Source organism: Talpa occidentalis, unplaced genomic scaffold (assembly GCF_014898055.3).
Source record: "Talpa occidentalis isolate TD23 unplaced genomic scaffold, MPIMG_talOcc4v2.1 talOcc4.14, whole genome shotgun sequence".
NCBI lineage: Eukaryota > Metazoa > Chordata > Mammalia > Eulipotyphla > Talpidae > Talpa > Talpa occidentalis.
Window position 1 is genome coordinate 70,969,296 of NW_023601433.1, and position 12,902 is coordinate 70,982,197.

Consider the following 12,902-nt stretch of genomic DNA (forward strand, 5'->3'; position numbering starts at 1 on the left):
AATTCTTTTGAATTCTTAATTTTTTCACCATTATTATCATTAAAAAGTGTTGAGTTTTGTTAAGTTTCTTTTCTCTATCTATGATTACAATCACTTGGTTTTATCCTTTAGTCTGCAATGTAGTGTGGGGTTTTGTTGTCATTAATTGTTATACTTGCTTTTTCTGGTTGTCAGGGGAAAAGTAAGAGAAACTTTCAAAAACAATCCTGCTCCCATGATTCTCTAAGAGGGTAATAGGACATAATATTTATGATAGGGTTGAATTTTTACTCTTTGCATCTAATCATTAGTTAGACTTAACAAGAGCATAGACCTGGTTATTTAAGATGTATGGAGATTTTGAAATTTAATACGTTATTTGGGATGCAGAAAAGCATCCAAAACATTTGTGTAAGTAAAAATCAAGACCAAAAATTTATGAAGATCACTGTTTTTGACCAGTAGGCACTTAAGATCAATAGTATCTTAAAGAGTTGATGAAAATATCATTCCCTATACCATATGTGCTACATTACTATCACATGGGAGCTTTATGAAAGTGCAGAATCTTAGATCACTCCAGACTTACTGATTCGGAGTCTGCATTTTAACTGATTCCTATGCATACTGTGTTTGAGGAGCTCTTATGTATTCTCAAAATATGACTTTGGGTGATAGGACAATTTTCCTTTTTAGGTGATTGGTTATTTTATCTGATAATTAAAAAAAATAAATATGAAGACACAGTAGTGTCAGTTGTGCACTTGGATTCCTAAAGGCATGTGAATTGCTAAAGGTAATAAAAGGATACAAAATTTTAAACATAGCCCAACTATAATACTGATAAGACTGTTGTTAGAGCCAAAAAATGTTATGTTTTCAGCATGCTAGCACATAGCAATTATCTCTTCAGTTACTTTGTATACAGATCATTCACTTCTAACTTCACTGTTTTGATTGATGTTAACTTAAAAATAATTTATCCTCTGTTTTGTTCAGAAAAGTTTTATAATAGATTTATCATTTTTGTTGTAAACTGATACTTGGAGGAATATATTTGTGCCATGTATGGATATTTATAGTAAAAAAAAAAGAGTACTATTAATGATCAAAATTCTAACTTTTAATTCAAAATTATTTTATCAGTTATCTATCAATTATACATTGTTGTATGTCAAAGTATTAGTCATTAAGTGGTCATTCTCTGTTTTAGATCTGGGTAATGTACTAACTTCTACTCCAAATGCCAAAACTGTTAATGGTAAAGCGGAAAGCAGTGATAGTGGAGCTGAGTCTGAAGAAGAAGAGACCCAAGAGGAAGTGAAAGGAGCAGAACAAAATGATAATGGTAATCTTTGGATGATAGGCTACAATTTTAATAAAATAACAATTTTATTAGATAAAAGGATATGGGGAGGTTTGGGCTATTTTGAATTATATGCAATTAGCGCATATGGTGGAATCTAGGCTGTTGACCCAGTAACCAGCTTTGTTATGGTTACTGGGTCTACAACAGTGTCTAGGGACAACCAGCCTATGCATAGATATTACTTGAAACTACATGTTAATTGAAGTCTAACCCAATAGGCCACTCCTCTGAATATAATACCTGAAATGCTATATTAGAAATAGATTCCTTTAAGGAATTGTTTCCAATATGAATATGTATATGTTACCAAGAAAGGGAGACAAGTTAGACTTTCATTATCTTGTCAAGAATAGAACTGAATCCAGAAAATAGGATGCAAGCAGAAGTTTTGATGAAGAGGGAACCCTGGAATCTTGGGTTACTGCATAGAATGGGCCTTGTTAGTAACAAAGCCAGTTATTCTTGGGAAGGCCATTTTAGAAAAGGGAGGCAGAAAGACACTAACACAAACCACACTTCTTAGTTTTGCTTTACTTTACAGTAGGGTATGACGAACAGTACCTTTTCTTTTTTCTTTTTGTTAAAGATTTATTCTATCTATCTATGCATACAAAAAGTGAGGTGCAGGCCAGAGGTGTGGGAGGTGAGAGGACCCACCAGAGACAGAATAGGCAGATCTACTGAAATAACTGCTGAGGGAAGGAGTGGGTGAGACAGGAGAGGTCTGCTGTGCCATGGGGTTAGCTTGCTGGCAGGGGGGGATCGAGCTCCTGTCGCAGTTGCTAGCGATAGCCTAATAGTGCTGAGACCTTAACCCCTGTGCCACCAGGGAGGCCCGAACAGTACCTTTCCTGAAGGATGATTTTATTGGCTCTGTGGAGCTCTTTGTACTTCTGCGTCTCATAGAGCAATTTGCTTATGCTAAAAAGGAATTCAGGGATTGACAGAGATTCAATGTAGGAAATCCTCAAAGGGATTAAAGTAGGTGATAAAGTTATTACTTGATATTACAACATAGTATGCAGAAGCTTTTCTACTGTGAACCTTTATCTCTCCTTTTTCTTTTTTCATAAAAGATAAAATGACGAAATCCACAGACCATAAGAATTTGGAAATTGTCACTAATGGCTATGATAAAGACAGTTTTGTTCAGGATGTACATAATGACATTCAGGTCACTTCTCTGAAAGACAGAAGTGCTGAAGAAGTTAAATCAGTAGACCAAAACTTGGAGAAAACTAGAAAAACTGTCTCTACCCACCAAGGTATTGTGCCATAATAATTATTTATCCAGAGTCTTTTGTATGAATGGAATATTCTTTTTTTTTTAAATGGGAAATACAGCCTTACTCTATTTATTTATTTATTTATTTGTTTTACAGATTTATTTATTTATTTATTTATTTATTTATTTATTTATTTATTTAAGCACTGGGTACAGTCAGAAGCGCAGGAGGGTGAGAGAATTCACCAGAGCCAGAGCGGGGAGCAGAGCAGGCAGAAGGACCAAAGTACACTGCTGAGGGGAGCAGCAGGAGGCAGGAGCGGTCTGCCCGCCATGTGGGGCTCTCCTCCGGTGGCCGGGGAGCAGCCGGGAATCGAACCAGTGCTTCAGAGGCTGCGGGCAGCTTCCCCACCCAGCGCTCAACCGCTGCACCACCGGGGAGGAATATTCTTTTAATAATTTTGTACTTAGGAATAGTTTAGAACTTTAAAAGCCTTTATTCAATAATATTTTAGGGTTTGTTAATATTATAAGGGTTTATTTATAGCTTTGAAGGATAGTAAATCAGGGCCAGGGCTTTTATGTTTCATTGAAGTTTTTTTTTTTAAGATTTATTTATTTATGCAAGAATTGGGGTACAGGCCAGATGCATGGAAGGGTGAGAAGATTCACGAGTGACAGAGCGGGGAACCCAACAGGCAGACTGAATGAAATACACTGCTGAGGGGAGCAGCGGGTGAGACAGGAGAGGTCTGCTGCGACATGTGGGATTCTCCCAGGCAGGCCGTGTTTGAACCCGTGCTGCAGAGGCTGCAGCCAGCCTCACAGTGTGGCACTCAACCGCCTGCGCCACCAGGGAGGCCCTCATTGAGATGTTTTTAATGTGTCTTATATGGCATTTGAAAATAAATCTTTGAAATATTTAGTGTGTTTTTGGAGCAGATATTCTTTATTTGTTGTTGTTGTTTACAAATACACTAAAGATTCATTCAAGCTGCCAGAACTGGATGCAATCCTGGGCCATAGATCTGCAAACTCCTTTTTGTAATTGGTCCTGTTATGTCAGTATCTTTCATCTTGCCTTTATTGCTTACTATGACTCCAGTATTATCTTCAAAATAGAAAAATATACTGTCTTTTGTATGATTTTCTTTGTTGAGATACCTCCTGCTGAATGTGCCTTCTTCCTGCACTCTGGTTTGCTTTTCTTGACTATGACCTTTTATAATACCCCACACACCAGCAGCAGGTGGTCTGGTCTGTCATTCATTCCTTGATCCCCTTCACAGAGGTGTTGTACAAATTCTTGGCTCCTATGGTGTCAGTACAGTTAATTGTGGCTCCTACTGGAGAATCTAAAGAAATTAGAATTTTATACCAGAGGACCTGCCACATCTCCTCCTGACATCTTAAATACTGGGAAGAGACAAAAATTGAAATGCTTATTTTTTTTCCTGAGGTTTCTTTTAACCAAAATCTCTGATCATCTATTTTTTTTCCAATCAGCAACATGAATTATGGTCTTTTTATATCTTAGAACTGTAGGGAATGTGCCTATTGTATGTAATGGTGAATTAACAACATTGCTGCAATTCAGTTGAGAAATCAAGATGTATCATTTCTTAATGTAATAACCAAACTTGCATAGTTTTATCCCAGATGTAGGCCTCTTACCTGGTAGTCAGTTTTCTGTTACAAGTTTAAGTTTTTGTAAGGTTTGATCTTGACAGCATCTTTCCGTAACACCTTATAAAAGATTTTAAAGTTTTAGTAAGTTAAAAAAAAAATGTGACTTAGTAAAATAAATTTGTTTCCCAGCATGAAAATACTATAGAGTTGATAAATTTTGAAATGGAATAAATGTATATTTTTCTTGAAGAATAACCATCTGTATATTTGTTCATATTTAGATGTGAATGATGACTATATTGAAGATGTTTCAGGAATTCAGCATTTGACAAGTGATTCTGACAGTGAAGTTTACTGTGATTCCATGGAGCAATTTGGACAAGAAGAGGTAAAAATAACATTTTTTTTAATCGGTGATTTTCAAAGTGGTATATTAGAATTCGGTAAACAACTTCTATTAATAGAAGATTTACATGCTGTTCATCACTTTGAAAACATACCTCTAAAATGTTTAAACATTTGTATTTTTAATTATTTCTGTGAATTAAAAAATAAAAAATTTCTGTATTATTAAAAATATTTAAATATGTTATAATTTATAATGTAACAAGTGATACGGGACAAGGGAGCAGAGAGTGAACTCTGCTAGTCTCTGTGCTTGAAACATGGATTGTTTACTGATGTTATATCCTTTCCCCATCACTGTTCTAACATAATTTTAGTGTGTCTTATAGAAAATCATTTATCTTTTGCCTCTCTAAATCAATGGTTTTAATTTTATTTTTTTTCTCTTTGTGTTTTTCTCTTTTCAGTACATAATACAATGAAATCTACCTCTTAATTTGGTCAAATGTCAAATTTTAAAAGCACACGAATAAAAAACTTTTTAAGTAAGGTTAAACACAAATGAATAGCATAGATGGAAAAATAATTGTGAGAAAACCAAGCCGAGAATGAGCTGAAATGAATGAAAAACAGAAATAAGTAGTGATTAGAATCCAGAATCTCTTTTATTTATTTCTTTTGTAAAAGATTTGTTTTGGGAAAGCTAATGAAAAAGGACTACATAGGGATAAATCTCAGTAATTATCTGGCTATTGCACTCCCCACATTCACTGCTCCTTTATAGTTACATGCTGTCCTCATCGCCACACCTTTGACTTATACTCTTTTGTTCAAGTCTTAGTTGATATAATTTCCTTGAGGAAGACTGCCCTGACCAAACCTCCACCCAAACCAAGTATGTGTTAGTTGATCTCTGTGTGTGCTGCCTGTATACATATTTTTTATAATATTTATCAAACTATGCTGCAATGATTTTGCTTCTTTACCTCCCTTACTAAGACTTGAAGCTTCTTGCAGATAGGGAATCTGTCTCTTTCTTCCTAGTATTCCCAGAGTTAAGCATAGTAACTAGGATAAGAATAGACATTTAAATGTTTCTTAGATGAATAACGGACTCACAAGAAAAATTCATTGCCAAAAACTTATCAGTTCTTTCCTCATAGATGAATCATTCCTACCCCATTTCTTTCTTGCATATAAAAAAACAGAATATGAATTTAAGAAGAGTTTTTAGAAAAATATTCCCTATAATAATATGAAAAAACATTTTATGAAAACAGTAATCCTATTATGAAAATTTGTGATAATATGGTTTATGATTATGGCTTTTAACTAAATATTATTTTCACTTTGTAGCCTCTAGACAGCTTTACATCCAACAATGGACCATTTCGATACTGCTTGGGTGGTAACCCCAAACAGCCCTTGGAAAATCCTGTTTTTTCTGGAAATGTTCAAGTGTCTTCTGGAAGTGGCAACTGTGAAGATATGCACATGATAGCAGTTGAAGGGAAAGGTGAAGTAAAACATGGAGGAGAAGATGGCAGAAGTAACAGTGGAGCACCACACCGTGAGAAACGAGGTGGAGAAAATGAGGAATTCTCTAATGTCAGAAGGGGGAAAGGTATGTATTACTTCTTTCTTGTTCTCACTATCTTTATAAGCTAATTAGGAAAATGGGGAGGATCAACATAAAGAGATGCACTAGGACTCTCAATTTATAAAGGGAATGCTAAAAGTTATTCTTACATAGTATCTGACATTTTTTCTTTCTATCTAATTCTTTGACTCCAGAGGTCGCAGTAGTGTGTTCTCCAAATATCTGGGGGAAATAATTCTACTTCAACATCTTTTTGGTAATTTTTTAAGGTAGTCAAATTTATGATTCATCATCTCCCCAAACAATCACTTAACTGCTGTAATTTTACTCTTGCTTTTTTTCTTACTTTAGGTGAAAATCTGAATTCTTTATCTTTCCCACATTTTTTTTAAGATTTATTTATCTATGCATACAAGAACTGGGGTACAGACCAGAGGTATGGGGGAGGGAAGTGAGAGAATTCACCAGACACAGAGTGGGTATCAGAACAGGCGGATTGACTGAAATACACTGCTGAGGGGAGCAGTGGGCGAGACAGGAGAGGTCTGCCTCACCACATGGGTCACCTCCCTGGCCAGGGATCGAACTCATGCTGCAGTGGCTGGGGATAGCTTGAGAGCACTGACTTTAACCCCTGCTCCACCAGGGAGGCCCTCTATTTTGTGCACTTCTTGATTTGCTTCCACTTCACTTTGCAAGTTTGAATCTCAAAGAAATAACAAAAAACCCAAACAGATTATTTCTACTTTTATAAGAAAAAATTACAGTAAACTTATTTTGCTCTCTTAAAATAGGGCATAGGATGCAACATTTGAGTGAAGGAACTAAAAGTCGGCAAATGGGAAGTGGAGGTGATGGGGAACGCTGGGGTTCAGACAGAGGGTCAAGAGGCACCCTCAATGAGCAGATTGCTCTTGTGCTCATGCGGTTGCAGGAGGACATGCAGAATGTCCTTCAGAGACTTCACAAACTGGAAACACTAACAGCTTCACAGGTAAGCTTCCAAATTTGTCTTTTCTCCTTCCATCTGTTGATTCTGTAAAACAAATCTGTAATGATCCAGATTTACACATATCAATGTATTTTATTGATTTCTAAAAAGAAGTAAAACCTACTTTTGAAAATATATAAATTTTATTTAAGGCGGCCATTCTCCAATGTGTTTGTAAATTGGTAGTTCGTATGTAAATCAAGGAATTAATAAGTGTGTGGAATTTAATAAGAATATTTCAACCTTCAAAAAATTAGAAAATTACTGTATTTTTTCATTTTATCAAAATTTAATCACTTTTGTTTGTATTTCTAGGCAAGAGCATCAACATTACATACTAGTGATCAGTCCTCACAGGTAAAAAAATTTTTATTAAATATAAATGCCAGGGTTTCAAAGAAGTTAATAAGTTTACATTATATAAGGTCCTTAAAGTATTCCAAGTAAAATCTACCCTTTAGAACTTTGAAGTTAAAAATATATTTGTTCTAGACAAAAAATTCACAGAAACAGAGAGTAGTAGAATGGTTGTTGCCAGGGACTAGGGATGGGGTGAAATAGGGAGATGTTAAACTTGCAGTTATGGTGTAAGCAACTGGAATGTACAGCCTGGTGACTATAGGTAACAGTTTCGTGTCATACACCTGAAAATTGTTGAGAGTAGATCTTAAATGTTCTCACCGGAAAAACAAAAAAATCCTTTATGTTAAGTGATGGAAATACTAACTAGCTTACTGTGGTAATCATTTCAAAATATATAGTCTTTTCAAATCATCACTTTGCATACCTTAAACTTACACTATATATGTCATTTATATGTAAATAAGTTGAAAGGAAATAAAAAGGAAAATTAGTAATATCATGAAAAATATATATATATTTGTTCTGTGAATTATCCTGAAAGTCTTCTTACTGAATTATGTTCTGAAATACAGAATGTCTCTCCTCCCTATAGTAGGAGTTAGATTTGTTATTACTTACATATTTACAGAATTATGTTAGGTGTATTCTTAAGTTCATATATGTAATATGTAATCAATTTGTGACCACTTTATTTTCTCAGAGACCATCTTGGTGGCCCTTTGACATGTCTCCTGGTGCATTAACTTTTGCTATCATATGGCCTTTTATTGCTCAGTGGTTGGTGCATTTATATTATCAAAGGAGGAGAAGGTAATACTATAGTTTTATCATTCAATGTGATGTATATATAAACTCTTTTAATGTAGTATAGACAGATCTTCCAGAAGGTAATAGGTCTGTTCTATTGCTATTAGTATATCGTTATAAAGAATATTCTGTGATAATCCTTAGACTAAAACTGCAATACCTTGGAAATGATGTCTGATGGATTTCTAGGTACTTGTTGGACTTAAAATTTTTTTCATTTGTGATCATCTGATGGATTTGTTCATTTAGTCAACAGTGAGAAAAATTACAGGCTTGTGTTTTATGGCTTATGAGGAAACAATACTCTTAAAAGTCTGATAATTGTTTTAGACCCTTTGCTAACATTAAAGGACAGTGGGTAAGTAAATAAATAATACCTACATGGTCTGTATGCCTTTGAAATACAGGCATTGATATTTCAGAAAAATTTCAGCCTGTCATTTAACTATCTCTAAAATAAGAGAATCATTCTAATTTGAGGGTTACAATTTCAGTTCGGGATGCCAGCATATACCTGAAATAGGTCCAAGGATAATTATAAATCCTTGTAAGTCCTCTGAGTTTGTCTAGATTAGGAATAACCTGAGGCCAAAACTCTTCAGTTCAAGAAAATCCTTAGAGCGTATTCTGGATGCTGTAAAATCTCATCTGCTTTCTGTGGATGGGCAGATTTTTATCTTACTGACACCCTCTCTGGTTATGTTTTCATTCCCATTTCCCATTAATTAACAATAAATGGGGAAAAGAAATAGGGTACTGGGTATAAACTTTAAAGTGCTCTCTATAAGTTAATTATAGGTATATTGTTCCTCTAACAAAGAACCCACATTTCTAATTACTACATTTGATAACAAAAGAAAAATTAAACATCACTATTTCTCATAGGCTAAAAGGGATAAGCTACTACCTTATTATAAGTGTTCCATGCATATTACTTTATAGTTGAGAAACTGAAATACATGATATTAAATGAATTGTATTAGTCATCCTTGTTCTCTGCCTCGGTTAAGACTGTTTGGTTAATATTCATAAATTAACTAAATAAGTTTTCTGATACATTTATGTTCTTGACATACACCTGCCCAATTAAAAAACCTTTAGTAGGATTTTAGAAGCATTAAGTTGCTTTCTCAGTATTATTTATCCCCTTTCATGTCTCTGTGTGTGTGTGTGTGTATGAGTGATTTCAGATGTTAATATGTAGGTCTTAATTTCTTCTTTCACACATTTTATACTTCTCCTATGATGTTTGGGTTTGTTGCTGTATTATGTTTCACATTCTAGTATCCTTAATAATGGGGGGAAAAGAGAAACCTTTTTTTTTAAATATACAGTAATGCTAGCTTTAAGCAGCAAGAAACAGTGACACTAATGGTAGGTTTTTATATACTTTGCAATTTATCTCAAAGTTCTTTTTCACGGTTCCTTTGTAGAAAGTTGATGCTTGGAGAGTAGAAAAATTTGGCATAGGATAATGATTGATTTTACAATTAAAGTTGAAGCAGGTTGTCACTTCATTAAAAACAAAAAATAAGCTATACTTTGGCTTAAGAGTCACTACCCGAAGGTAGTGGTGGTGATTTAAATGATTGGGGCATTTAGAACCAAAGTTGTGTGCTTTTTTGTAAATCTGTAGAAGACCTTTTTATAGTAATCTGTATTATGTGGGTTAATTGTGTAGACATCTTATACGGGCAGATTCTTTAGAACCACCCACATTGGTCTTGTTTTGTTGACAACTTCAACTGTAATCCAAGGGCCTTTTTTCTTTTTGTCACAAATAATTTTCTGTTATGTGAAAACTGATCTGAGTATTTAAAATATCACTCCTGCCTAGGAGATATACATAAGAGGATTTCTACATAAGATGAAGAATGATCTGATTATTTGAAATATTACTCCTGCCAACAAGGTTGCATAAGGGCATTTCTAGAGAGGAGAGAAATGAATCTATGAGAGAGTTTTAGGCATTTGGCATGTTGGGTCCTTGGGAGGGTATAGAGATTTTGCAGCTGTGGGACCTTTCTCACACTTCAGGTATTATGTGATAATTGAGTTTTGTGTATGCAAGTGCACCCTTCTCTGATTCCTAACTCACACTGCTGTCATTTAAACCATCACATTATACATATCTGAGCAGTTGGTTTATATCTCCTGCCCTCTCAGCTAAACTGAGAGCACTTTTGAAGATGGAGAATCATTTATTTGATTCCCCAGTGCCTAGAAATTAAGATACATAATATACATTGATTAAATGTATAGTCCAGGTTGTATATCTGTCAGTCTTTTATAGTTTTATGAAGATTTTTAATTTTACAACTTTTTCATTTTGATAAAATTATGAAATGATTTCTAAAAATATGAATTATACAAAGCCAACTAGAAAAGGATGAGGAGGAATATAAATTTAAAATATTTATTACAAACTATTTGGTAATGTTGACACCTGCCATTGGATCTTTCACATCAAGCTATATAAGTCACATGAAATAATTTCATAAGGATCATTTGTAACTTTATGATTTTGAATTTGGAATATTGTTATTCAGAGAATTATTTGGTGTCAATGTGCTTCATATCCAAGTTGCATTTATATTCATAGGAAATTGGTTTTCACTTTCTTTTTCAAGAAAATTGAACTGAAGAAAATGGTATTTTGCTCAAGAAGACTACTGGGCCTGGATGACCTTGGAATGAAATGGATTGTGAAATTCACAAGAAAATCTTAGTTTGTGATGACTGCGTTTCTTTTGTTGTCTAGTAGATTGATTTGTGTACATACATACATACATATTTTGCACTACACAAATGATAACATTTTAAGGACTAATATTGCTGATACTTGAATAATCAATCTCAACTAGGTTATAAGTAGCATACTTAGATTTACCCTACCCTTGAACTTGAAGGATGTTAAATTATTAATTATTGTTTGGTAACATGTTTTACCTGATTATCTCCCATACAGAAATATAAGCTGCTTTTCCAGATACAGTTGTGATGAGATCAGATTTATAACTGGACATTTTTAATTTTCTACATTAAATATAAGAAAGAATGCAAACCAGGAGTGAATTTCAAGTGAGATTAAATCAACTATAGCTTAGTCACTAAATTACCATGCCAAGGAGTAGAAAACTACTGTAAGAATCTTTTCCATATCCACTCTGTGGGCTGCCCCTAATTCTTTCTTGGGCTTTCACAACTCTGACTTTAGTATTCAGGCATCATTACTATAAAGTACAACCTGGTGTACTAGGCTTAATTTTTACAAATGATTCACAACATACACAAAACCTGCTGGAAATGATGAAGAATAGAATTAAAGTAGGTTTGACAAGTGTATACTGAGCCTGCAGATCATTAATAAGATCTTTATTCAATCATATACATTTATTCCTTTGTAATCATTTTAACTGAGGATATCTTGTCTCTGCTTCATAGGTGCTTTGAAATATAAATGAAAACTTATTTATACTGTTTTTATAAAGGTCAAAAAGGAACATATGAAGATCACTTTTAAGCAATTGGTAAACTGCGCAGACTGGACTCAACCTCTTAGTGCCTCTGTCTCTTCTTCATAGTGTAATATGTGAGATATACCTATTTCACAGGGGTAGTAAAAGGATTTGCAAACTAACAGGCCATATGAATAAAGTATATCCAACTAATGGAAATAGTCCCTCTCCTGTTTTTCCAGTTAGACATAAAAGACTGTCATTTAGATCCTTGAATGCTTTGTTTAAAAAAAAATTATTCTTCCTGTATGTCTTCCAAAACAAAGGTATCTCTGATTTGAAGGACTTGTAGCAAATAATTTGTAAGCATACATGCTGTGTATAATGTTGAGTTTAGCGTCGTGTGTTCAGAGTGTTTTCAAGAGGGAAGTAATCCATCTCTAATATACAGGATGGGTCTTGTTTGTCTGAAGAAAAAAATACAATTCGCTTTTTTCATCATGTAACTTGATATTTTTTATTTTTAAATCCCACCTTGATTAAAATATGTCTGTCTAAAAGGATCTAATATTTGCTTTTTAAAAACTCCTCTGTTTACTTAGGAGAATAAAATGAAGCAAGTACTGAATTATATGTAAAAATATAGACTTATGGATCAGGGATTATTTTTAAAAAATTAGATATCAATCTGGTACAGAAAATGGTGGCTTTTCTCTTAATAAATAATAAAATAAATACAAATTAAGTATGTAAGCAGTTGTGATTCATTATAAGTGGTGGGGATAACTAATTCCTAGTGATAACGATTTATATCCTAAAGTCTTATTTTATAGTTTTAAAAACACTTTGCATACAGTTATTGAATATAAAAGATATAATTATAGGATATAATATTACTGCTTTGTTTAACAAGACCCTCATTTAAAATTTTCAATTGACAGCTGTGGTTTTTTTAATGATTCACTTCTGTTAATTGTAAAACTAAGTTAAAAATAAAACTTTAATGAGAAATGGTATGATTTTATTCTTACTGTTAGAAGTGCATTGTTTATATACTAAGGATTAAGTGAGAATAGTAGGAATTCATATAATCATGCATCTTTCCAAGCAACAAACCAGCCATGCAATCACCCTAT

At 33.8% G+C, this 12,902-nt stretch overlaps 1 protein-coding gene and 1 pseudogene across 5 annotated transcripts in view; one reads left to right on the forward strand and one right to left on the reverse strand.

Annotated features, from left to right (window-relative positions):
- Positions 1–12,767, forward strand: part of ACBD5 (acyl-CoA binding domain containing 5) — a 33,692-nt gene extending 20,925 nt beyond the window's left edge. For 3 of the 5 annotated variants that reach the window (XM_037510751.2, XM_037510749.2, XM_037510750.2), the window contains 8 exons: positions 1,193–1,327; positions 2,425–2,613; positions 4,484–4,590; positions 5,904–6,171; positions 6,942–7,141; positions 7,454–7,495; positions 8,202–8,311; positions 10,939–12,765. In XM_037510751.2, coding sequence (XP_037366648.1) covers positions 1,193–1,327; positions 2,425–2,613; positions 4,484–4,590; positions 5,904–6,171; positions 6,942–7,141; positions 7,454–7,495; positions 8,202–8,311; positions 10,939–10,951 — 1,064 coding nt within the window. In that variant the 3' untranslated portion in view covers positions 10,952–12,765. Of the gene's footprint in view, positions 1–1,192; positions 1,328–2,424; positions 2,614–4,483; positions 4,591–5,903; positions 6,172–6,941; positions 7,142–7,453; positions 7,496–8,201; positions 8,312–10,938 lie in introns of all 5 variants that reach the window. The other 2 variants (XM_037510748.2, XM_054695186.1) reach the window with 2 other exon arrangements.
- On the reverse strand, positions 3,540–4,306 carry LOC119245114 (60S ribosomal protein L23-like; annotated as a pseudogene).
- Positions 12,768–12,902: the final 135 nt, after the last annotated feature.